Consider the following 27,123-nt stretch of genomic DNA (forward strand, 5'->3'; position numbering starts at 1 on the left):
GCCAAAATCTCCAGGTAGGCTGTGCTATCCATCTTCCCATGGATGCAGACCGGATGGCCAGGCCCCTTGGCTGAGAAACAGCCCCACAGCATGATGCTGCCACCACCATGCTTGACTGTAGGGATGGTATTCTTGGGGTCGTATGCAGTGCCATCCAGTCTCCAAACGTCACGTGTGTGGTTGGCACCAAAGATCTCGATCTTGGTCTCATCAGACCAGAGAACCTTGAACCAGTCTGTCTCAGAGTCCTCCAAGTGATCATGAGCAAACTGTAGACGAGCCTTGACATGACGCTTTGAAAGTAAAGGTACCTTACGGGCTCGTCTGGAACGGAGACCATTGCGGTGGAGTACGTTACTTATGGTATTGACTGAAACCAATGTCCCCACTGCCATGAGATCTTCCCGGAGCTCCTTCCTTGTTGTCCTTGGGTTAGCCTTGACTCTTCGGACAAGCCTGGCCTCGGCACGGGTGGAAACTTTCAAAGGCTGTCCAGGCCGTGGAAGGCTAACAGTAGTTCCATAAGCCTTCCACTTCCGGATGATGCTCCCAACAGTGAAGACAGGTAGGCCCAACTCCTTGGAAAGGGTTTTGTACCCCTTGCCAGTCTTGTGACCCTCCACGATCTTGTCTCTGATGGCCTTGGAATGCTCCTTTGTCTTTCCCATGTTGACCAAGTATCAGTGCTGTTCACAAGTTTGGGGAGGGTCTTAATTAGTCAGAAAAGGCTGGAAAAAGAGATAATTAATCCAAACATGTGAAGCTCATTGTTCTTTGTGCCTGAAATACTTCTTAATACTTTAGGGGAACCAAACAGAATTCTTGTGGTTTGAGGGGTTGAATAATAAATGACCCTCTGAATAAACTTTTCACAATTTAAAAAAAAAATAAAAAAAAAAGAAATAACATTCTTTTTTGCTGCAGTGCATTTCACATTTCCAGGCTGATCTACAGTCCAAATATCACAATGCCAAGTTAATTCCGAATGTGTAAACCAGATAAATCTGCAGGGGGTTGAATACTACTTGTAGGCACTGTACACATATGGTTGTGATATACCTAAAACAATGCAGAAAATAAACTATGAATTATCTCAGCTATGCTGTAAGATTGAACTGCATATTGTATTTAAGATTTGTCTATTTTGAAATTAATGTTCCCCATAACAATAGCAATGCCACCTTGGATGCATAACAGTACCAGGGACCCAGCCTTATGTGTTTCGTCTGACTATTTGTCACTGCCTGTAGTCATCAGGGGCTGGCAGTTTATGTCATACCAGTAGTAGTTTGTTTAAGATAAGTGATATAGAGCATAATACCGCATTGGCATGATTGCATTGCTGCTCATTTTAGATACTGCTACCACTAAATCTCTGTTAAAAGTCTCATTGGGTTAGGCATATCCCAACTTTATATGCATATTAGGTTTATTTGAATTATATATATAGTTCAGCACCTACATATGGTTCAACAAAGTGCTACTTATTATAGATATTGCTATTAGTGATGGGCGAGTGTGCTCGCCACTGCTCGTTACTCTATCAATTATTGGGTTACTCCAATGCAACTTGAATTCTAAGTATAATACAACTAAATGGGAAATGCGAGCATTTTCAAACTCAGATGTTCGACGATCGATCGAGTAACAAGCTTTGTCGAGCACGCTGGTAACCTCTGCCCCCTGATGACAACTCATTTGCATATCTCAGCAATGAACTTTACTTTGATTGATGGGTGCAACAGGGGCTGGCCTTTGAGGGTCAGGTCCTCTATGTATATTCCTCCTCCTGTGACTAGTATTGCATGCCACCTTTTACTTATTTAAATATAGCGCCACAACGCCATTGCTGCCCTTGGTGTGCAATAGAAGACGCAGGAGGAAGAATATGCACAGAAAGGACCGCCCTTGTTGCACACGTCAATCAAAGTGCAGTGCATTTCTGCAACTTTGATTAAAGATATTTCAGCAAGAAGGCATCCTGTGATGTCAGTCACTACTTACGGATAGTATAGACGGAAGGGTAGTCAGACAAGATGGGGTCAGGAAAATGGAGGACATGACTGATTAGTTCTTTTGGTCTGCCCGTTGGTTTCCGGATGATAAGCCAAAGAAAACGATAAATCAATGCTTAGTCTTTTACAAAAAGCCCTCCAAAATATAGAAATAAATTGTACCCCCCTATTGGACACAATATTCAGGGGAATACCATACAATCTCACCACATGACTGCTGAACAATCTGGAAAGTGTCTCAGAATTGGGTACCCCAATAAAGGAACAAAGTTTGCTTGCTTACAAAATTGGTCAACTACTACCCAAATCACCGTCTTCCCACTAGACATAGGTAAGTCGATAATGAAATCCATGGACAGATGGGTCCACGGTCTTTCAGGAATTGGTAATGGAGCCAATTCGCCAGTCGTCCGATTACGACTTACCTTAGCACGTTTCACAAGCCAATACAAAATCCTTCACGTTATTATGCATAGAAGACCACCAGAAGATCCTGGAAATAGCCCTCAGGGTGGCCGTAACCCCAGGGTGACCACTTAACACAGTCATGAAATTTCTGCAACAAATGCAACCTCAGGTATACAGGAACAAATAAATTAGACTCAGGAATAGTGGAAGGAGCCGACGACTGAGCATCACGGATCTCTGCCTCCAACTCAGAGGACAACATGGCAATTACAATACCCTGGGGAAGAATGGCGGATGGAGGTTCTGGAGGAGATACAGAATCCAGACTGCGTGATAGAGTGTCAGCCTTTACGTTCTTAGACCCTGGCCTGATGGAAAAATGAAATCTCAAGAAAAATAATGAACACCTGGCCTGTCTAGGAGTCAACTGTTTAGCTGATTCAATATATGAGAAATTTTTATGGTCAGTAATAACCGTGATTTGATGGACAGCACCTTCCAAAAAATGCCTCCATTCCTCAAACGTAAGTTTAACAGCAAGCAGTTCACAATTCCTGACATAATTTTTCACTGCAGGCGAGAATTTATTTGAGAAAAAAGCACATGGCCATAAGTTGGTTAATGTTTTAGGACCCTGAGACAATACTGCTCCCACCCCTACCTCAGAGGAGTCCACCTCCACAATGAACGGCCTCGTGAGGTCTGGCTCAATGAGAACTGGCGTGAACATAAAACATCTTTTCAACTCTAGAAAGGTCCCAACAGCCTCCGATGACCAAACCTTCAGATCCGTCCCCTTGTGTGTGAGATCCGTCAAAGGTTTAACAATCTGAGAAAACCCCTTGATACATTTCCTGTAGCAATTGGCAAACCCCAGGAAATGTTGCAACGGTTTAAGGTCACTAGGTTGGACCCAATCAACTATGGCCTGCATCTTTCCAGGATCCATCTTGAACCCAACCGCTGACAAAATAAACCCTAGGAATGAGATTTCCTGAACAGCAAATGTACATTTTTCCAACTTAGCAAACAAGGAATTCTCTCTAAGTCTTTGTAACACAGAGTGAATATGTTCATAATGGAAATCCAAATCAGTCGAGAAAATTAAAATATCATCCAGATAAACCACAATAAATCTTCTCAATGTAATCTGAAAAGTATCATTCATAAAGTTTTGGAAAACAACAGGTGCATTAGTCAGTCCAAAAGGCATCACAAGATTCTTAAACAGACCCTCGGATCTTAAAAATGCCATCTTCCATTCTCCCAGATGCATATTAAATTCTAAGCCCCTCTAAGATCTAGCATAGAAAACCATTTCGCCCCAGTAAGCAGATTATAAAGGTCAGGGCTAAGTAAGTGGATAGGTATTTTTAATGGTTATTTCATTCAATTCCCGGAAATCGAGGCAGGGACGGAGTCGACCATCCTTCTTTTCAACAAAAAAACCCAGCAGTTACAGGAGAGGGGGAAGGATGGAAATGCCCCTTCCATAAACTTTCGCTTATGTATGCCTTCACAGCAATCCGTTCAGGGCCAGACAAATTATTCAGGCGAGCTTTGGGCAGTTTGGCATTATTGACAAGCATAATACAATAACAGGTGATCAAAACGTAGTATCTGTGCAAAAATGCTACCATTACAATGTCAGCTCAAGACGCAAACAATAAGCCATCACTGAGCCCCATATCTCGAAAAATGAGAACGCTATGGGCCACGGAAAATGGTGCGAAAAGTGCGCCACTTATTTTGGACAAATTTCTGAATTTTTCTTAACCCCTTAGGTAAAAGTAAACCTATACATCTTTGGTGTCTACGAACTTGTACCGACCTAAGGCATCATAGCGATACATCAGTTTTACCATATAGTGAAAATGGTGAATAAAATACCCTAAAATCACACTTTTTTTTTCAATTTTTCCGCACTTGGAATTATGGTTTCATTTAAAAGTACTAGTCCTGCAAAAAAAAAGCCCTCATATGGCAAGATTGATGGAAAAATAAAAATGTTACGGCTCTCGGAAGAAGGGGAGCAAAAAAAACCAAACAACAAAAATGGAAAATCCCCGGGGGTGAAGGGGTTAAGCCTATAATTCACTCTCACAGAACAGTATTCACCAATAATTAAAAAAAATTAAACCTCAGTCAAGTATGCATGTGTATGGCAAAGCCAGGAGGGATGGTTTTAAAGTGTTTGTCTCTAAAGCTAGCTAAGGCCTCCTTCACATGTGTGTATGAGACACGTACTTGAAAAACAGGTACCGATGTCATCAGTATTTTCAAACAGTGTGCAATCATCGATGTGTCATCCCAATCCCTGTTTTTCCAGTATGACTAAAGAAAAAAAGATATTACAAAGCTTCTCCTATACTTTCAATGTTAAACTAGTAGAGCACACGGAGGGCACGTAGACTATACATTACTGTCATCTGTGTGGTGCACATTTTTTTCACTGACCTATAGACTTGTATTAACCCTTTCATCCATGCTGATGGCAAAAAACGGACATGTGAACAGCACCACACATGCAGTTGAAACCAGAAGTTTACATACACTATCTAAAAAACACATGCATATTTTTCTCACTATCTGACATGAAATCAGAATAAACCTTTCCCGTTTTAGGTAAATTAGGAACCAAAATTATTTATATTTTCCAAATTCCAGAATAATGAGAGTAAAAATGTTTTAAGGTATTTTTATTGATGTCTGCAAAGTCAAAAGTTGCTTGGATTCAGCATCCTAGTGCCAGTATGGCACTGCCTTTACTTCATCTTCATAAAGCAAAATCCCAGTAGTTGATTCCCATGATGCTACACAAAGAAGCTGTGTGTTTCAGGTGTGCATTAAAATACATATATAGGTGTGTGTCTAATTAAGGCTGGAGTCATACTTGCGATTAACTCGCACGAGTGCTATGCGAGAAAATCTCGCATTGCACTCGGACCAATGTTAAGCCATGAGGCAGCTCCCATCTGCTATTTATTACTCACTCCAAATCGGACTGAGAAAAAAATCGCAGCATGCTGCGTTTTGGTGAGTTTCTTGCGAGTCTCTTCAATCCAAGTCTATGGGTGCGTGAAAAAAAAACGGATATCACAGGGAAGGCACACACACCATCCTAGTGACATTCGTTTTTCTCAATAGATTTCTAGCAAGTAGCAGAGAACACTGTAAATGCTCCTGTACATAACAGTACATGAATAGCAGCTGCTGAGGGTAAAAACTGATTGCACACTGACAGCACACTGATGAAATGTGTGAAGAAATCGTCTGACTTTCTAGCATGAGATTTGGTCCGATTTTACACTCGCAAGTGTGATTCCAGCCTTACTCAGATACTGCCAGAGGCTTTCAAAGACATTTATTTAACATGTTTATACCAGGCTAAACATAAACACCCTTTAGTGCCACATGATAACCACTAAAAGGTGCAGGTTTATAATATGTAGGGGATTTGGGGCATTATTTATCTGCAGGATATCTATTTATCTATGTTTATATTTGACTGCTTTATTGTTTTTGAAAACTAGCAAGAATTTACATACTAGGATGTAAATGTTTATGTTAAAAAGGCATTGCATGTGAATGGCATACCCATGTCATAAGGATGCTATGTGAGAAGAAAAACGCACAATCGCATTGCACAATTGGAAGTGTTAAAAAAATGTTCCTGTGCTGAGATAATCTAATATATTTGCCCCTGCTATGTACTATGTAATGGCCGTGTCCAGTGGCGTAACTACCGCGGTCGCAGCGGTCGCGATCGCGACCGGGCCCGGGAGGTTAGGGGCCCGGCGGCCACCAGGCAGATCAGCAGCCAGCTGCTGTCAGTGTGAGAGGAGCTGCGCTGTACTGTCACAGACCTCGCGGCCGCTATTTGACCCGCTGCCGCCGCCGACACCGGGCCCCCCTGCCTGATGTCAGCGGCGGCACCGGGGCCCCCTGCCTGGTGTCAGCGGCTGCGGCGTCTCCCCCGTCACCGCGCACAGTAATGATGAAGCATAGCGCGGCCGGTGCCGCGCTATGCATCACCATTCTCCCCCTGTGCGATGACGTCACTCCCGAGCGACTGCTGTGCTGAGTGCACAGAGTGCAGGACAGGAGGACGCTGACCGCAGCACCGGCAGAACGAGCAGCGGGGAAGACAGCAGCGGTGGAAGGAAGAGAGAAGGTGAGTACTTGTTTTTTTTTTTTTTTTAATATAAGTGAGTAAACGGTGGCCAGAGGCTTGGGAAGGCAGTTCTGGGGAAGCTGCATTATTGTACATGGAAGCCTGGAGAGGCTGCTTTACACATGGAGGTCTGAGGAGGCTGCATTATATGTGGAGGTCTGGGGTAGCTGCATTATTATACATGGAGGCCTGGAGAGGCTGCTTTATACATGGAGGTCTGAGGAGGCTGCATTATATATGGAGGCCTGGAGAGGCTGCTTTATACATGGAGGTCTGAGGAGGCTGCATTATATATGGAGGGCTGGAGAGGCTGCTTTATACATGGAGGCCTGAGGAGGCTGCATTATATATGGAGGCCTGGAGAGGCTGCTTTATACATGGAGGCCTGTAGATGCTGCTTCTTACATGGAGGTCTGGGGAGGCTGCATTATATATGGAGGTCTGGGGTGGCTGCATTATTATACCTGGAGGCCTGGAGATATTGCATTATACATGGAGGCCTGGAGATACTGCATTATACATGGAGGCCTGAGGAGGCTGGGTGCATTGTTATACATGGAGGCCTGGAGAGGCTGGCTGCTATATTATACATGGAGGCCTGAGGAGGCTGGGTGCATTGTTATACATGGAGGTGGTCTGGAGAGACTGGGTGCTATATTATACATGGAGGCCTGAGGAGGCTGGGTGCATTGTTATACATGGAGGCCTGGGGAAGATGGCTGCTACATTATACATGGAGGCCTGAGGAGGCTGGCTGCATTATTATACATGGAGGCCTGGAGAGGCTGGCTGCATTATTATATATGGAGGTCTGGGAGGGCTGCATAATACAAAATTAAGGACACCTTATACATGGAATATAGGGGTGACTTATGCATGGAGGAGTATGGGGCTGCATAATGCAATATGAAGTTTTATGGGGTTGCGTTATAATACATATAGGACTATGGGGGCTACATTATAATATATGGAGGACTATGGAGACTACCTTATACATGGACTATGGGGGTGCATTATAAAACATTGGGGACTATGTGGTGCAGTGTAATATATGGAGAACTATGGGGTGAATTATAATATATGGAGAACTATGAGAAATTCATTATAATAATTGGAGGGCTACTTTATACAAGGAGGACTATAGGGCTGTATTATAATATATGGAGGCCTATGTGGTGCAGTATAATACATGGAGAACTATGGGGTGAAATATAATGCATAGAGAACTATGAGAAATTCAAGATAATAATTGAAGGGCTACTTTATACATGGAGGATTATGGGGGTGCATTATAATATATGGAGGACTATGTGGTGCAGTATTATATATTGAGTACTATGGGGTGAATTATAATGCATGGAGAACTATGGGAAATGCATTATAATACATGGAGGACTATGGAAGTGTATTCTAATATATGAAGGGTTATGTGGGACCCTTTATACTATTTGGAAGGCTATGTGGGTGCCATTATTGTATTTGGAGAACTATATACAAGGGGGGACAAAGATACAAGCAGGGGATGGGAACGTTTTGTGCTGAGGGAAAAAGGCTCTTTTCCCTCAGCACCCAGCTTTCCCATGCTCTGCTATACATCTCTCAGCACCCAGCTTTCCCATGCTCTGCTATACATCATGTCTCAGCACCCAGCTTTCCCATGCTCTGATATGGGAAAGCTGGGTGCTGAGGGAAAGATGTATAGCAGAGCATGGGGAAGTAGTGTGCCGAGGAAAAGATGGATATCAGAAAATAGGAAAGCTGGGTGCTGATAGAGGGATTTCAGATCATGGGAAATCTGGGTGCTGTGGGTAAGAGCCAAGTGTCAGCATCATTATCCTGTACCCCGAGTGTCAGTGTCATTATCCTGTACCCTAAATGTCGATGTACGTGGAGGGGGGGCCCAGGTCTGAACTTTGCACCGGGGCCCATCAAACTCTAGTTACGCCCCTGGCCGTGTCTGATCATACAGGGACATGGTCTGATCATATCACATCTCCTGGGCAGGGGAGGACAGAAAAGAGTATATAGACAGTACAGCATGGGATCACAGCTGATTCTTTCTGTGAAGTAAAACATTTCCCTTCCTGTTTTTAAACAATGTTTTACCTCAAAAAAGGACATAGTTGTTTTCCTGTGCTCTCCTGTATTTCCTCCCCTGGCCAGGAGATGTGGTATGATCAGTCCATATTCCTGCATGGTCAGACACATCCATTACACAGCACATAGCAGGGGCAGAATTAAAAGATGATCTCACCTCAGGAACATTATTTTTAACACATCCAATTGTGAAACTTATCAGTAGTCCAAGATCTATTAATTAAAATGTACTTGGTCATTGGAGAACTCATTTAAAAACATCTGTTCACATTAAATATTCAACAGCATGGCAGGAAATACACATGATCGCCAATAATAGTAAAACAGTCTATGCAGTAATTAATTATTATTATTATTGTCCAGTGGGCCAAAAGTTGCCTAGCCCACTATACATTCTCAATCTCCCCTATCAGATGTACTGTATACAACCACCATCCCCCTCATGGTGCCATCTCTACGGATGCCCTCACACAGACTAGACATATAGTAATGATGCAGCATACTGATATTAGCCACGAGGTAAATATTGAGTGTACCTTTTGTAAATTATAACTGTTCTTTTAATTTTTATTTCATAAATCATAGTACACATGAAAATAAGCAACTTTGCGATTTGAACAAATTTGTTCCCAGCTCCACTACACTCAATTCTGAGATAAAGTCAGAATGGCTGCACCCTGTAATCTAAGGGTGCTTTCACAGCGTGTGCCTCTCCCCGTCCAGTGGTCCCGTTGGGAATTTCGTCCGAACCACCCACAAAACGGAATTCAAACATATGCACTGACGGGCCACTAACTATAATGGTGCAGACTGTCGTGCACCATTTTCTGGGTTATATGCCTATTGGAGGCGGACACCCAGACATATTAGATTGCGTCTCGGTGTCCACCTTCGGTAAGCGTATACTCCCGAAAATGGTGCACGACAGATCACACGGTGACTCCGTCTGCACCATTATAGTCAGTGACCTCGTTGGCGCATACATCTGAATCCCGTTTTGAAGGGGGTATGGCTGGAATCCTCGACGGGACCACTGAACGGGGAGAGTAACGCAGTGTTAAAGTGCCATAAGTTAAATGTGGTTAGTTTCAGAATCTCTTTGCCTACATTATGCTGCCCTCAGATGAAGTAGCAAAACCTGCTGACAGATTCTCTTTAAGTGCACTAAATTGTATCAAAGTATTGCTTGGTATATTTGGTGCGTCTTTTAATATAACAGTACACAGCTCTCTCTTTCACTGTTTTATTACATTAATTGATCCCATGCCAATCCACCTGTATTCCACCAAATCAGACTCAGAACATTATCCCAAAAAATAATAATAATTCTAATTGGAGCAGAATCTCCTCAGTATTGGTGTAGAAGGCCTCGGCTCTGCCTTCCTCATGGATACTGTAGCCTATGTTCTACTAGGTGGTCTCTGAGATGATCTCTGGAAACCCATCCACAACTCTTGGGCCATAAGACATGCCACGGCACGACAGGTCCTATGGGGAATAGCAAGTTTTTCCTATTCCGTGGCCACATTCAGAGTACCAGAACTTTATTTCCAAGTCAGATTAGCTGCTTGATAAATTGTTAAAAAAAGGGCCTGGTTTTCATGTTCAGAAAGCCACTAATGTCTTGTGCCTAATGGAAAATAAAACCAATGTGGATATGTGGCCTTTGTGTACTTGCCCCTATTGCAGGGGTCACATATCAAGTTGTTATTCACAAATCTGATGTAAGGTGGTCAGAAAATATGGCGGACAGATTGTGTACCATATTTACCACACAAAATGGGTCACTAACGTCTTGTGCCTAATGGAAATGAAAGTAATGTCGTCACTGCTGACGACGTGTGGCCTTTTAGGACTTGCTCCCTCGTCTTCGTTCTTTGTCGTATGGCTTTTTAGGACTTGTACCATCGTCTTCGCTCTTCGACGTGTGACCTTTTAGGACTTGCACCATCGTCTTCGCTCTTCAACGTGTGACCTTTTAGGACTTGCACCCTCGTCTTCGCTCTTCGACGTGTGGCCTTTTAGGACTTGCACCCTCGTCTTCGCTCTTCGACGTGTGGCTTTTTAGGACTTGCACCATCGTCTTCGCTCTTCGACGTTTGGCCTTTTAGGACTTGCAGCCTCGTTGTCGACGTGTGGCCTTTTAGGACTTGCACCCTCGTTGCCGCTCTTTGACGTGTGGCCTTGTCACATATCAAGTTGTAGGACATAAATCTGAAGTAAATTGGCGGCCGTTTTGTTAACCATACTTACCACACAGAACGGGTCACTAAGGTCTTGTGCCTAATGGAAACTAAACCAATGTCATCGTTGCTCTTAAACACGTGGCCTTTGTACTTGCACTTACTGCAGGGGTTACATATAAGACACAATTCTGAGGTAAATTGGTCAGAAAATATGGCGACCGGTTTGGGAACCATATTTACCACACAGAATGGGTCGCTGACATCTTGCGCCAAATGGAAATAAAACCAATGTCATCTCCGCTCTTCGACGTGTGGCCTTTATACTTCCACCCATTGCAGGGGTCACATATTAAGTTGTAGGACACAAATCTGAAGTAAATTTGGGAGAAAATATGGTGGCCGGATTGTAAACCAAATTTACCATACACAATGGGTTACTGACGTCTTGTGTCTAATGGAAATAAAACTAATGTCATTGTCGTTGCTCTTAGATGTGTGGCCTTTATACTTCCACCCATTGCAGGGGACACATATCAAGTTGTAGGACACAAATCTGAAGTAAATTGGTGAGAAAATATAGAGGCCGGCTTGTGAACCATATTGATACCACAGGACATAACATACATCTCTATATGCAGGACGGTTTGGAGTAGCTGTGGAAATGTGACAGGGCAATGGAGCAATTTCCCGTGTGAGATAACAGCCGCATTTCCTCAGGGCTCATTAGGGAAATGTCCTCACACTACTGAGAATGGAGAAGTTGGAGCTGTGCAGTACCTGGCCGGCAGAGCCGCCTCCTCCCTGATATAGGCCCTCCTTCCCGGCCTCGCTCTCCTCCCCTTGCACAGGACCAGGCCGCACGCTGCCCTCTCCTTCCCGGAAAGATGATCCGAGGCCGGTTCGTGGTTCTGCTATGGGCGCTGCTGGTCAGCGTGTCCGGGGAGATGGCGGAGCAGCAGCAGGAGGAGGAGGACCCGCACAGCAAGCACCTCTACTCCGCCGAGATGTTCAGCCATGCTGTCAGCGAGGCGCCGCACTTCATAATGTTCTTCGCTCCCTGGTAATGCCATGCTGTGTGCTGTAATGGCCTCACAGGCTGACTGGGGCTCGGGCAGTGACAGTAATGCTTGTGGTGGTAGTGACAGTAATGCTTGGGTTGCCCCATTTCCTCAGCACTCCCCTGCATTGTGCTCTCCTGCCTGCAGTCTGTGCTAATCTGTAGCATTTCGTATCTGTCAGGACAGTACAGGCAGTGATTGTGCCCCTGTCACCAGCCCATGCTGCAGCTTCCCATGTTTAACCCTTCCTGTTGTGCTGAGTCCAAAGTCTCTGGTGTGCGGCCATTGATGGTCCCATTGGCCTCGTAGTTGGACTCCGGCCATCACTAGTGGGTGTGTGGAGCTGCTGACGTGGCTGTGGATTTCTGGCATGAGGTTACGTGTGCTGGGGGTTGTACTGTCACTGGAGTGGGGTTTGTGTAGTAAGCGGAGGGCGTAGTGCTAGTAGTCTGTGTATGGGGTGTAGTAGCCTTCGTTACTTTTTATTTAGTACTTTTTTAGTTACGTTCTTCTATGTGGGACGTGAGAACACCAGGACCGTCTGTTCCCAATCTGTGTCCGCCATAGAGAAGTAACTCATCCCATACAGACTACGTGTCCAGATCTGCGTCACCCTGTCATGTTTTATAGGTCTTATACGCTGCAGTATCCTGTTTGATAGAAAGTGTCATGTAAATCAGTGTGACGTTACAATTGTCACTTCACGCTGATTGTTACATACATGGCAAATTTCCTGATCTAAACTTTGGATATGGGCCAGCCACTATACTGCTGTAAGGCGGTGTACGATTCCCAGAGGCTACCGTGTCTGTTTTTTTGCAGGATGCCTTTGAGCCATTTCACGGTCCGCTCTCCCTTTTATTTGGCTTAAAACTGTTATACCAATGTTTGCCAGATAGCCAGAGCCCTAACGGTACCCTTTTGGCCTCCGTCACGTAAGGCTAAGTTCACATGTCCAGTAATCATCTCTTAGAAAGGATCTAAGAGCAATCCGTTGGCAAAAAAGTTGTACAGAAACCACTTTCTTGTTTGTTTTTGAAAAAAATAATTTTTGCAGCATCTGTTTTTTTCTAAATGTGGCAGTCTATGGAAAACGGATCCCTTTAATGGAATCTGTTCTCAGGTTAGATGGCAAAAACCTGGTAACAGTATAATGTACGGGCAGAGACCCTGATTCCAGAAATGTCACTTACTGAGCTGCTTAGGACCGTTTCAAACATCCAGCTTTTCGCTAGTTTGCCGGATTCGGCGCACTTCAGTACAGTGTATACAGTACAATGGCAGCGCGACAAGCTCCGGTTACATGCTGTCATGTGACCGGAGCATGTGACCCGGAGGTTGCCGCGCTGCAATTGTACTGTATCACAGTGTACTTGAGTGTGCCCAATCCGGCGAAAAGCTGAATGTGTGAAACTAGCCTTAATGTAGTTTTGATAATCTGCTGCTGATTAAACAGTGATTTTATAATTAGAGGACTATTTGTTCTGCTGCCAGGTAGTCCACCATATTCATGAGCTCAGTATAACTGCTAGATCTGCAGCACAGAAAACATTGATTTTATCAAAATGACAGCAAACAGCTCAGTAACTGACACATCACTGAAATCTGGGTCTCTGTCTCTACATTATACTGGTTTCAGAAAGGGAGAAAAAAACCTGGTGATGGGTCCCTTTTAACTGATTGCTATTTATCTTACATTTTAAACTGATCCAGTAAGAAAAAATGGATCCTGCATAATGAAAGAAAAACAGGTGGCTAAGTAGCAATCAGTTAAAGGGAACCAAACATCAGGATTTTCTTGTATAAGGTGCAGCCAGTGCAGTACTGGCACGTTGTGTTTATAAAGTTTGAAAATTCATCATGTTTTTGATTGACGTGTGCACCTCGCTGCTAATGTCCGGGTGGGTTATGCACGTGGATTCCCGCCCCCCCCTCCCCCGCCGCCTGTTCCTCCCTTCCTCTGGCTGTATGTAAATTTCTAATCTTCTGTTACATGGCGTCGGAGTTAGCGCCTGCGCATAGAGCTCATCTCCGGCGCCGTGTTTCTGAAGCCCACAGTATTATTGTGCATGAGAGGGCGGCGCATGCTCCCTCGCTTCTTCATACCTGTTGGGAGCGCGCACAGTCACAACAGGACTGGAGAACAGCTGATCTTACCCCGATTAGCTGCAGCAGACGTCTGCTACGATATCGTCTGCTGCAGCTAATCGGGGTAAGATCAGCTGTTCTCCAGTCCTGTTGTGACACCGCACGCACTCCCGCGGTCACAACAGATCTGAAGAAGCGAGGGCGCATGCGCCGCCCTCTCATGCACAATAATACTGTGGGCTTCAGAAACACGGCGACGGAGATGAGCTCTATGCGCAGGCGCTAACTCCGACGCCATGTAACAGAAGAGTAGAAATTTACATACAGCCAGAGGAAGGGAGGAACAGGCGGCGGGGGGTGGGAATCCACGTGCATATCCCGCCCGGACATTAGCAGCGAGGTGCACACGTCAATCAAAAACATGATGAATTTTCAAACTTTATAAACACAATGTGCCAGTACTGCACTGGCTGCACATTATACAAGAAAATCCTGATGTTTGGTTCCCTTTAACTGATCTGTTTTCCGTAGACTCCCATGTTAAAAAAAAAAAAAAAAAAAAAAAAAAAAAAAAAATGGAGCCTGCAAAAATCAATTTTTTTTCAAATTGGACAAGAACATTGTGTTTGCACAACTATCTTTGCCTGCGTATTGCTGCTGCATCCATTGTAAGAAATGATTGCTGGAAATGCAAACTTAGCCTAAGATGGCTAATAGATCCTTTGGTAGCTGTCCTGCTAGAGCAGGAGAACTGTGTTAATTTAGCCTTAGGGGTACTTCACACACAGCGAGATCGCTACTGAGATCGCTGCTGAGTCACGTTGTTTGTGACCTCATTAGCGATCTCGCTGTGTGTGACACTGAGCAGCGATCTGGCCCCTGCTGTGAGATCGCTGCTCGTTACACACAGCCCTGGTTCGTTTTTTTATTGTTGCTCTCCCGCTGATAAGCACACATCGCTGTGTGTGACAGTGAGAGAGCAGCAATCCTGAATGTGCAGGGAGCAGGAGCCGGCGTCTGACAGCCTGCGGTAAGCTGTAACCAAGGTAAACATCGGGTAACCAAGGTGGTTACCCGATATTTACCTTTACCAGCCTCCGCAGCTCTCACGCTGCCAGTGCCGGCTCCTGCTCCCTGCACACGCTAAGCTAAGCGGTGTGCGCTGGTAACTAAGGTAAACATCGGGTAACCATACCCGATGTTTACCTTAGTTACCAGTGTCCGCAGCTTCCAGACGCCGGCTCCGTGCAAGCGCAGCGTCGCTTGCACGTCGCTGCTGGCTGGGGGCTGGCCACTGGTCGCTGGTGAGATCTGTCTATTTGACAGCTCACCAGCGACCATGTAGCGACGCAGCAGCGATCCTGACCAGGTCAGATCGCTGGTGGGATCGCTGCTGCGTCGCTAAAGTGTGACGGTACCCTTAGTCAATGTGGTCATTAAAGAAACCTTAACAGATAATGGATTTGTTATTTCTCTAGTCCCTTCCACGACAGCATAGGAGGTTGTCTCTCCACGCCCTAATTGGGACAGGAAGTTCAAGAGGTTTAAAAGGACCCTCCCACCTCCCATAGCCAGTGTCTTTCCTGTCCCCATGGGGCATGGAGAGGTTTTGTTTTTTCTCCTATGCTGTGGTGGCCGGCGAACTGCAGTATATTTTTTTTTTTTTTTCCCCCCTATTACCTTCAGCCGGACGGCATCGGTCGGGCCTTCACCGCTCCTCCCTTGCTGTTCCCTCACGCTGTGGGGGACCGCTGCTCCAGCCTTCCGGATCCTCCTGAGGGGTGATGCAGGCTGTTGAGCTCCCCGGCCGGCGTCCTCCCTGAGCCGCCGGCCGCCTCCCGCATGCACGCTGCCGGAGCGATCCGGAAGTGCTCCCGGAGGCGGGACTTCTGGTCTTGCGGACTTCCGGTCGAGCGCTTCCGGTTTGCGGAGGCAGCGTGGAGGCACGCCGACTGCGACTCGACCTGCCCAGGACCGGATGCGGGAGGCGGGGAAACGTGCACCGTCACTGGGGAGGCAGGCCCTTGTCCATAAGGGCTGCCACGAAGACATCAGATCATGGTAAGACCGTGCTCCCTGTCATGTCTTCCGCTGCAGCTGCCTCTGCAGAACCCAGTGTGCCCCCTGCTACTGTGAGTATGGAGGGGTCTGGTCCCTCGGACATAGGTCTCATCAGTGATTATGGCTCTCTGCTCTGTGTTTTCTAGGAGGACAAGGCCACCAAGAAAACTGACAGAAATGAGAAATCAGAGAAGCCTGAGAAGTCAGAAAAAACTGACAAGTCCGATAAGCCTGATAGACCTGACAGAGTGGACAAAATTAAAAAATGTCCCATCTGTATAAAGAAGCTCCCTGCAGTATGGGATAAAAAGCTTTGCCAGCAATGTACGGACCAGGTTATTAGGGCCGAACAACCATCTCTGATAGATGAGTTGCGGTCCATGATGAAACAGGAGATTAGGGCCTCACTGGCTTCTCTCCCTGTGCCTGGCCCTGTTCCTGGCCCTGTTCCTGGCCCTGTTCCTGGCCCTGTGCCTGGCCCTGTGCCTGGCCCTGCTCCTGGCCCTGCTCCTGGCCCTGCTCCTGGCCCTGCTACTGGACCCTCTCCTCCAAAAAAGAGGAGACTCCAGTCGACCCCTTCTGATCAGGAGGACGCTGATTCCACCTCTGAGGGTCCTGATGAAGGATTTCCATCTGGGGGGTCTGACCAGTCCTTTCTTTTTCACTCAGAAGAGTTGGGGGATCTTATTGAGGCAGTTCGGAGCACTATGGGTTTAGAGGAAGTGCAGTCTCTTCCTTCAATCCAGGACGAAATGTTTGCTGGCCTGAAGTCAGTCAAACAGTTGGGATTCCCAGTTCATGCCAATATATTGGATATTGTTTCTCAGGAATGGGAATGTCCTGAGAGGCGGGTACGGAGTGACCTTAGACGCCGGTTTCCTCTGGAACCTTCGGGACTACATTGGGAGATCCCAAGAGTAGACGTTCAGGTGGCTAGGGTAGCTAAGCAAACGGCTCTTCCCTTTGAGGATACTTCCCAACTGAAGGATCAAATGGATAGGAAGGTAGAGGGCCTGATGAAGCGGTCCTGGGAGGCATCGGATACCTCGGTGGAATCTGTCCGCCTGGCAGCCAGGACCTCGGTGCTTTCTAACTCTGCCCGACGTGCCCTCTGGCTTAAGGCCTGGAGTGGAGACTCCACCTCTAAAATGAGGCTTTGTTCCCTTCCTTTTAAAGGGGATTTGGTGTTTGGACCTGCCCTGGATGATATCCTGGACAAGGCGACTGATCGTAAGGCCTTGCCCGATCCTAGACCTACCAGGAAGCGGTCCTTTCGTCCCTCGATGCCTCAGGCCTCCCAGCCCAGAGGGAAAGGGAAGGCAGGCAGGTGGAGCTATCCCAAAGGTAGAGGGAGAAACATCCTCATCCCTCCACATCAGCAACGTCCTCAGCAGGACAAGCAGTGACTCGGCCCGGGTGGGGGGAAGACTCTCAGCGTTTCTTACCCAGTGGCAGTCCATAACCTCTTGCCAATGGGTTCTGAAGATCATCTCGGATGGTCTTCTCATAGAATTCCTTTCCCCCCCTCTTCCGGGTCTCCGAGTCACTGCGCTGGCATCGCCGGGTTCACAGACTCTGTTGTACACAAAGATTTTAGAGTTAGTGCACTCGGGGGTCGTTTCCCCAGTCCCGAGTCGGGAAGAAGGGATAGGACACTACTCCCGTCTCTTCCTGGTCAAGAAGCCATCCGGCGACGTCCGTATAATTATCAATTTAAAAAGTCTAAACCGTCAGGTCAGGTACCGGCGGTTCAAGATGGAGTCGGTGAGATCAGCTATTCCCCTGATAGGTCTACACCACCAGATGGCCTCTATCGATCTGAAAGATGCCTACTTCCATGTACCCGTCCATCCGGGACACAGACAATACCTCAGGTTTGCGGTGCTTCACGGGGAAGAAGTACTTCATTTCCAATTCAATGTACTTCCCTTCGGGATCTCCTCAGCTCCAAGGATCTTTTCCAAGATCATGGCAGAGGTGGTCGCCTTTATAAGATTGCAGGGTATCTGTCTAGTTCCGTATCTGGACGACTTTCTTCTCATGGCTCCGTCTGCTCCAACCCTCCGGAGCCATGTGGAGAAGTCTTTGGGAATCCTTCGGTCTCTGGGATGGATTCCCAATCTCAAAAAATCACAGTTAACCCCCTCCTCCACACGGCAGTTTCTCGGAGTGCTGCTGGACTCCGACGGACAGGCATCTTTTCTCCCAGAGGGCCACAGGATAGATCTGTTATCCAAAATCTCGAAGCTCCGCAGGCAGGCTCGCCCAACGCTTCGAGCGGCTATGTCGGCCCTGGGTTCCATGACATCCTGCATCCCCTCGGTCAGGTGGGCTCAGGCCCATTCTCGGTGTCTCCAGGATCATATCCTGACACACTGGGACAGACTCCCGTCATCCCTAAACAGAAGGTTTCGCCTCTCGGAGTCCGTCTCCTCATCCCTTCTCTGGTGGCTGAGTCCCGCCAACCTGCAGGTGGGGGTTGCCTGGACTCAGAAACCCCTGGTTACACTGACCACAGATGCCAGCCTACGTGGATGGGGGGCAATGGTGGCAAAGTCCCCATTTCAAGGGGTCTGGAGTCCTTACGTCAGCTCCCAATCCTCCAACTACCGGGAGCTCAGGGCAGTCAGGGAAGCCCTCCTTGCGGCTCAGGACCTCGTCCGGGACTCTCACGTCCTGGTATATTCAGACAATGTCACAACAGTGGCACATCTCCGCCATCAGGGCAGTACACGCTCCGGCGCCCTGAAGTCGGTATCCTCCCGAATCTTTCAATGGGCAGAACAATCTCTGCTCTCCCTTTCTGCGGTCCATCTGAAGGGCTCCCTCAATCTTCAGGCGGATTTCCTGAGTCGTCGGGATGTTCATCCAGGGGAATGGAGCCTGGATCAGGCAGTGTTCTGCTCTCTAGTGGCAAGGTGGGGTGCACCAGAGGTGGACCTCTTTGCCTCAGCAGAGAATCGCAAGGTCGCAACATATTTCTCCCTGAACCCAAGGGACGAGGCTTTAGGGGTAGACGCTTTCTGCCACAGTTGGTCCTTTCGCCTCGCTTACGCGTTTCCCCCCTCTTCCTCTTCTCGCACGGGCCCTGAGGAAGATCAGAGACGAGGGGGTCCCAACTATACTGGTAGCCCCTCTGTGGCCCCGGAGGAGTTGGTACAGCTTGGTCATGACGCTAGGAATCGACGGCCCAGTCCTCTTAGGTTCGGACCCCAGCTTACTGTCACAGGGTCCGATTTTCCATCCGGCTCCTCAGAAACTCAACTTGGCTGCCTGGCTTCTGAGGCCCGGGCACTGAAGGCTCAAGGGCTTTCTGACAAAGTTGTGGCTACGCTGCAGAAGAACCGTAAACCTGTGACTAATAGTATATACAACAAAATCTGGAAGAGATTTTCCTCCTGGTGTGGTTCTCGGCCTCCTGACCCTTTTCGGCCTAATATTGCGCAGATTCTGGACTTTCTCCAAAGTGGTTTAGACTTAGGTCTTAGGCCCAGCTCCCTGAAAGTTCAGGTGTCAGCACTCAGTGCAGTCTTTGACACGGCTCTGGCAGATCATCGTTGGATCCGTCGGTTCTTTGTGTCCGCTGGTAGACTCTGTCCACGTCGGAGGGTCCTGACGCCTCGCTGGGATCTCAATGTGGTCCTTACAGGACTATCTCAATCTCCGTTTGAACCTCTGTGCTCTTGTAACATTCGTTCCCTTTCTCACAAGACTGCTTTTCTTGTGGCTATTACATCTGCTCGCAGAGTCGGCGAACTTCAGGCTTTGTCTGTTAGGGAACCTTATCTGACCATCAGAGATGACAGCATTGTTTTTCAGCTGGACCCTTCCTTCCTTCCCAAGGTGGTTTCGGATTTTCACCGTTCGCAGTCCATCGTCCTGCCTTCATTCTGTCAGAATCCTCGGACTCCGGGTGAGGAAGTGTTTCATTCTTTGGATGTCCGTCGGATAGTGTTGCACTACCTAGAGGTTACTGCTTCTTGGCGCCTTGATTCTAACCTGTTCATCCAGCCCTTTGGCCGCAATAAGGGCAAGAAGGTGGCTAAGAGTACAGTCGCCAACTGGATTGTGCGAGCAATTAGAGATGCATACCTCGCTCAGCATCTCTCTCCGCCTACTGGATTCACGGCGCACTCCACCAGGGCTACCTCTGCCTCCTGGGCCGAACGGGCAGGGGCCTCCCCTGAGCAGATCTGCAAGGCGGCTACGTGGTCTTCGCTCCATACCTTCACGAAGCATTATCGTCTGGATCTGGATTCCAACAGGGATTTGGCCTTTGGCAGGAAAGTCCTGCAGGCTGTGGTCCCCCCCTAGGTATCAATTCTTTGGTATTCCTCCTATGCTGTCGTGGAAGGGACTAGAGAAATAAGAATTATTCTTACCGATAATTCGCTTTCTAGGACCTTCCACGACAGCAGGTAATTCCCTCCCCTATGTATTCATGTATTCCTGAATGTGTAGTACTTCTCATATGCTATGGATTCTTTGTAAGACACTGGCTATGGGAGGTGGGAGGGTCCTTTTAAACCTCTTGAACTTCCTGTCCCAATTAGGGCGTGGAGAGACAACCTCCTATGCTGTCGTGGAAGGTCCTAGAAAGCGAATTATCGGTAAGAATAATTCTTATTTCTGCCTCTGTACTTTACCCCAGTAGGAAACTGTACTCCGCCAAACTGCACTCACGGAAGCTGTGTCTAATATCTGATAATAAATAATAATAATAATAATAATAATAATATGCCGCATTTACAATGACCGACAACAGGCTTTAAATGACTGCTGATCTGCTACTGTGTTTTAAGACCTCCCCAAAAATAAGCCCTAGCAGGGATTTTCAGCATTTTCGGAGCAAGGCTTATATATAAACTCTCCCCCAAAAATAAGTCCTAGTCGCGGTTCAATAATGAAGTGTCCATGCAGCTAAAAAAGATATACTGTAGACACTTCATTATATACAGCAGGCACCCCGCAATCACACTCACCAGACGCCGAGCAGAGGACCTGCAGTGATCGCACACATCTGATCTCGTACACACACAATCAAATCACACACACAAACATCGGATCACACACACTCACCATATCCAGCGATACCGATTTTCTTCTGGCTGGCAGAATCCTGAGAGGCTGTGCAGTGGAGCGCAAGGACCTGCCGCAATGCTAGCTTACAGGACCTGCGGACACGTGACTTCCTCACATCATTCCCTGCGGCCGGAAGCATTCTGTAACGCTGGATTCTGTGTCTGTGTCTGTGTCTGTGTCTGTGTCTGTGTCTGTGTCTGTGTCTGTGTCTGTGTCTGTGTCTGTGTCTGTGTCTGTGTCTGTGTCTGTGTCTGTGTCTGTGTCTGTGTCTGTGTCTGTGTCTGTGTCTGTGTCTGTGTCTGTGTCTGTGTCTGTGTCTGTGTCTGTGTCTGTGTCTGTGTCTGTGTCTGTGTCTGTGTCTGTGTCTGTGTCTGTCAGAAGCAGGGGAGGACGGCGTGCAGCACCCACCAGAAACCACTGGGAGCCACACAGACGTCCAGGTCTGGTAAGTATGAGTCTCCTGGGAAGTGGGGGGTCTGCGTTTTTTGGGGGTAAACTTACTACCAACAATGTTTCTTCAAGAATAAGACCTCCTCCAAAAATAAGCCACAGTGCTTTTTTGGGGGGCAAAAAAGTATAAGACTTAAGACAGGTGTCTTATTTTTGGAAAAACATGGTATATGTGGTTCAGTAGCCTGTTTAGGCTGACTAGTCTTCCATGTGCGCAGAACAGTTATATCCTGATGACCAATCCATAGAATAGGTCAAAGGGGTCCGGCTCTCCCACTGATCAGTTATCATCTTCATATTGATTTGTGCACAATGTTTTAGGCTACATATGTCTGTTATACACAGGATGATGTGTTGCCGGGAACATTAAAGCATTTCACCCAGCGAACGAGCGGTTTGCTTGTTTATTGGGCAAATGGCATCATATTTAGACAGGCAGCTAATTGGGGAGTGGATCTTTCCTAGGATTACTTGTTCACAATAATCAACTATTGTTAGTGCATCCTGTGTCTTCTCATCCAGACAACCTCTTTACTAGAATCCAGGAGGTATGAAATGGGTGCATACAGGTGATGTCATTCTCTCTGGAGGAGAGCAAATTAGCATATTTGATGCTGTGAAACAAACTGCCATGCCAGTGTTAAAGGGAACCTGTCAGGTCCCCTATGCACCCAGAACCATGAGCATTTCTGGGTGCATATTCCTATTCCCTGCCCAACTGTCCCACCATATACTAGCATACATAAACAGATCTTTAGAAAAAGTATTTTTAAAGATCCTTTTGAGATGCAAATGAGCGCAGGGACTAGTCACAGGGGCGTTTTCCCCCGGATTCAGAGAGGTCTAGTGTACACTCGGCTTCATAGTGCGCCTAAACCCAGCATCTGAGGAGGTGACAACTGACAGGTATGCACCTCCATGCCAATGACTAACGTGCTAGCATGCTAAAGAGGGAAGACTAGTAAGGGGAAATAATGCCCTTGTGACTAGTCCTTGTGCGCATATCATTAAAAATCTTTTCTAAAGATCTCTTTATGTATGCTAGTAAATGCTGGGACAGTTAGCCAGGGATTAGCAATATGCAACCAGAAGTTCTCATGGTTCTGGGTGCATAGGGGTCCTGACAGGTTACCTTTTAAAAATGGCTTTAAGATGGGAAACATATTCTCCAGTTCCCTTAAAGTGGATGTCCACTATTTGGATAACCGCTTCTTATTCTCCGTGTGCGCATCCATAAAAATAAAAATCCTATACCTGGCTCTGGTGCTGGAGCGGTTCAAGCAGTGTCACAACTCGCATTCCTGGGCCTACATGACATTGACTGAGTGCCGACTTCCTTCTCCCTGCCTTCAGATGGTCAACTACTAGGTCAACCCCTTTTGATTCCACACATCCCCCAGGTAATAAAGACTATATTCACCTCCGTGGCTGGCGTGGATCCAGCGGTGCTGGGGCTTGTGTTATTGGGGCTCACATCTTGTGATCTCACTGGAGCCCCACTTCTAATCAGCGCCGGTTTCTGTCCCCTCGCCTTAGGATATGGGGGCAATCATAAGTGAGTGGCAGCCACAGTTCTCAATTCCTGTTGGTTTAACTCGTTTGTCCGAAGGTGGGGAGACAGAAGCTGATTGGACACGGGGCTCGCGTGACGTGAGTCACATCAGCCAAGGGAACACTAGCCCCATGACTGGAACAGCGCTGGCATGGGAGGAAACTATAGGCTTTTTTTTTTTTTTATTTACCTGGGGGAAACATGGAATCAGAAGGGATTATCCTAGTAGTAGACAACCCCTTATAAGCAATTAACAGGAAGTGAGTGGCAGCCGAAGCTCCCACACTCTAATAGCTTAAACGTCTGAAGGTGGCAAGAAGGGAGCAGGCGCTGATTGGTCACAGGGCTCGCTTGTCATAACAATGTCATGTAGGCGCTGGGAATGCCAGATAAGACATTGCTGGACGCGCGCCGATACCGGAGGTGAGTATAGATTTTATTTTTATGGGGTGCACATGGGAAACGAGAAGGGGTTGTACAAGTAGTGGACAGCCCCTTTCAAAAATCATTCGAAAGATTTGCAATGCTCGTTAGAATGTTCCGAATCATTTCATTATAGAATGAATAAAGTGTTTTTTTTTTTTCTGTAACCAGAGTATCCCTTTAAAGAAGACCTGTGACCACACCAGATCAAAAGTGGCCAGTTGTTGCCATTTTTTTTTTTTTTTTTTTTTTTTTTTTTTTTTCCCCGTTGCTCCCTTGAGTATTTTGTTATTTGTATTTTATAAATCCTAGAATGGTAGAGTTCCAAGAGACCTCAAGGGCCATTGGGCCCAACCCCCTGCGAGGTACTCAGATCCTCTCTGCGTCTCCTCGTATCCTGTGGTGGCCTGCTCCGCTCCTCTCATCTATTTCCTGCTGCAGGGCAGGATGGGAAGGAGGTGACATCGGGTCATCTTCCAGCGCTTGCGCAGAACGCTGGAGGCAGAGGGGAGATCGCGGTCATGAGATTATGGGCAGGCACTTGTGATGCAATCACAGCGCCGCCCATAATCTAGTGCCTGCGACCACGTCACCAGCGGTCCTCGCGTGCACGGGACCTCGGGCGCAGTGGGCGGCGTCCTGAGATATGAAATGGAGCAATGGGGGACGGCGTCAATCTGCAGGAGGGACAGCAACGAACGCGAGAGGCCGCCCCCATGGATAATTTACAAGAATTGCAGGCAAAAAGGTACAACTTTATAAAGTGTTTTAATTTGGTTTCAAAGGGGGCACAAAAAGTACAGGAGCCTTGCTAGAATGCAGCCCACGAGCTGCAGAGGGGGAAACTTTTAGGTTTAAAGCTAAATTTCTGATGACAGGTTCCCTTTAAACTGATCATTCCTAATCTGCTTGTTGCTAAAGTGAACAGGGTTATCTCTAGGACATGTCACCAATATCCATTCGCCCGGGGATCTGACCTCTGTAACCCTGCTGACTGCTAGAAGTTTCACCACCACTGTATATTTTGAAAATGGAGAAAACCAAAATAACCCGACTAGTTTTTAGCTAACACTGTCTCTTCATTGAAAGCATCGCTCACATAGGTCAAAATGATCACTTGTGTGGCCATATCTACCTTGAGTCAATTCTTTTAAAAGGGTTGTTATATAAAATACAGTATATACAGTGGAACCATGGTTAACGAGAACAATCTGTTCTGGGAGTGTGCTTGTTAACCAACTTGCTCGTCTAGCAAAGCAAGATTTCCCATAGGAATAATAGGAAAATAGGAAACGGAAGGTAAGGTGAGCATATGTGTTTGTGCGGACTGCAAGAGTGGGTCAGAGTGCGGTGGATGTACGGAACCGGAAGTGTGTGCGGTGAGTATTTTGCTCGTACAGCAAAGCTTGCTCGTACACTGATTTACAAATTTACAGCAAGCTTGGCTCGTTAAGCGGAATACTTGCTAACTGGGTTACTCGTTAACAGAAGTTCCACTGTATAAACCTATCCAAGGGATAGATGATGCATTGATTGCTTGAAGCCTGGCTGCTGAGACGACCTCTGATCCAGAGACCGGGGCCCCAAGGACTCTTGTATGAAACATTGGTTAGCAAGTGCAACAACTGCCTCATTAGCTGCCTCTAACTCCTCTAAAGTGTAGATAGCGTGGATAGAGCAATGATCGCACATGGTCCCTAACACTTTGCTAACACTTGGGCTTTTGGGACCACAGTTATCAAGATCAGTTTGGGCCTCAGCAGCTGGACTTCAAGCAATCATCGATCACTATCTATCTTATGGGTAATTGATATGTTTGAGGCAACCCCCTTTAAAAAAATAATTAATTATATTGATTATGGAGATTTGAACTGATGCCCTGGTAGTTTCTGAAGCTAACTATGGACACGAGTCATCCCCCTTGATTTGAGCTGTCAATGATGCATTACTTGGTCTTTAAACTTCTATATAGAGGGACCTTGGTAAAATATTAACTAGAATCTGCCACAATGTTGTTGCTATGTAAACTGAGACCAGCATGAGGTAGGGGTTAACACGAAGTCCCAGAAATTCCGAGCTCCCCCCTGAAGTCCCGAAAGAGGGTCAAATGACATACAATAAACTGAATAGAACTAACTACGGGGGAACACTATTCTCCTTAAGGAGACTTTGCAAGCCAGTCTGGCTGCCATGCCCCGCAAGGAAATATTCAAATTGTCTCTCCAGAAAAGGAGACAAACTCTAGCGCCACCTATTGGAAGTAGCGATCCTAAAAGTCAAATGTGGATTTTTAACAATCCTTTGCATGTGACTTAGGATCGCTACTTCCAATAGGTGGTGCTGCGCTAGAGTTTGTCTCCTTTCCTGGAGAGACAATTTGAATATTTTCCAGAAGGGCATGGCAGCTATAAGTCCCCTTACTGGCAGCCAGACTGGCTTGCAAAGTCTCCTTAAGGAGCATAGTGGTCCCCACAAAGCTTCTCATGAGCCAGATCAGACACCCCATACTTTGCACTGACGAGGGGCAAGCACCCCGAAACACCATGTCTGCAAATTGGGATTTTGATCTGGCATATATATCCTAAATTATATGCAAAGGTTTGTTAAAAATCCACATTTGACTTTTAGGATCGCTACTTCCAATAGGTGGCGCTGCGTTAGAGTTTGTCTCCTTTCCTAGAGAGACAATTAGAACTAACTAGAAACTAAATGGCTAAACTGAATGGAAAACAACAACCTCCTGTGGTGCGACAGTAATGGCCTTAATTACAGAACAAAAGACTGTGATTATAGGATGTTGGCTAAAATCCTTCAGGTCATTCGACCCGTCTCGGTTCCAAAGGTAGAAATGTTAAATGACCCCTCTCTGGGACTTCTAGTGTTAAAACACTGAATTTAGCGGATGCGTCACTGATCAGGCTGTGTGCTGTTTACTTATAATGAAGGTTTTATCACTAGGACAATCATTGTTGCGACTAGCTGCCCCATGCCGCTGTCATCCAACCACACCCGTCCTCTGATAAGCAGCTCACTGTCAATAGACAATATACATATAAAGGTGTGGGCGGGGTTAGCTTTTTGAGCTCTGGCACATCTAAGAACTGTCAAAACTGCTGCAGCCAGTAATGTAAGTGATACATTGTTGGAATCAGGCTCTCTTTGTCCTACATTATGGTATTCAGAAGAGGTGGGAAAACATGACTTTACTTATATTGTAAAGCTATATTGATATTTTGAAGACTTTCCAACGTTTTCATAGCTGCAAACATTGTGAAACAGAGCAAATTATTCACAGTAGTTGTATAACCTTTTTGCTGTCCAGAAATATGAAACCTACAAATCTATCTGCCGCTATTCATAATGTCGTGTAATTTCAGGTGCGGCCACTGCCAGCGTCTCCAGCCAACCTGGAATGATCTGGGAGATAAGTACAACAGTTTGGAAAAGTCTCCAGTTTATGTCGCGAAGGTGGATTGTACTGTGGATAACAAAATCTGTTCCGATAACAGTGTCCGTGGCTATCCCACGT

At 46.6% G+C, this 27,123-nt stretch overlaps 1 protein-coding gene across 1 annotated transcript in view; it reads left to right on the forward strand.

Annotated features, from left to right (window-relative positions):
- The first annotated feature begins 11,699 nt into the window (after nt 1-11,699).
- The window catches only part of TXNDC5 (thioredoxin domain containing 5), a 65,932-nt gene continuing 50,508 nt past the window's right edge, over nt 11,700-27,123 (forward strand). The window contains exons 1-2 of the mRNA XM_075314780.1: nt 11,700-11,940; nt 26,972-27,121. Coding sequence (XP_075170895.1) covers nt 11,765-11,940; nt 26,972-27,121 — 326 coding nt within the window. The 5' untranslated portion in view covers nt 11,700-11,764. The remainder of the gene's footprint in view (nt 11,941-26,971; nt 27,122-27,123) is intronic.

The sequence above is a fragment of the Anomaloglossus baeobatrachus genome, chromosome 6, assembly GCF_048569485.1.
Source record: "Anomaloglossus baeobatrachus isolate aAnoBae1 chromosome 6, aAnoBae1.hap1, whole genome shotgun sequence".
Classification (NCBI taxonomy): Eukaryota; Metazoa; Chordata; class Amphibia; order Anura; family Aromobatidae; genus Anomaloglossus; species Anomaloglossus baeobatrachus.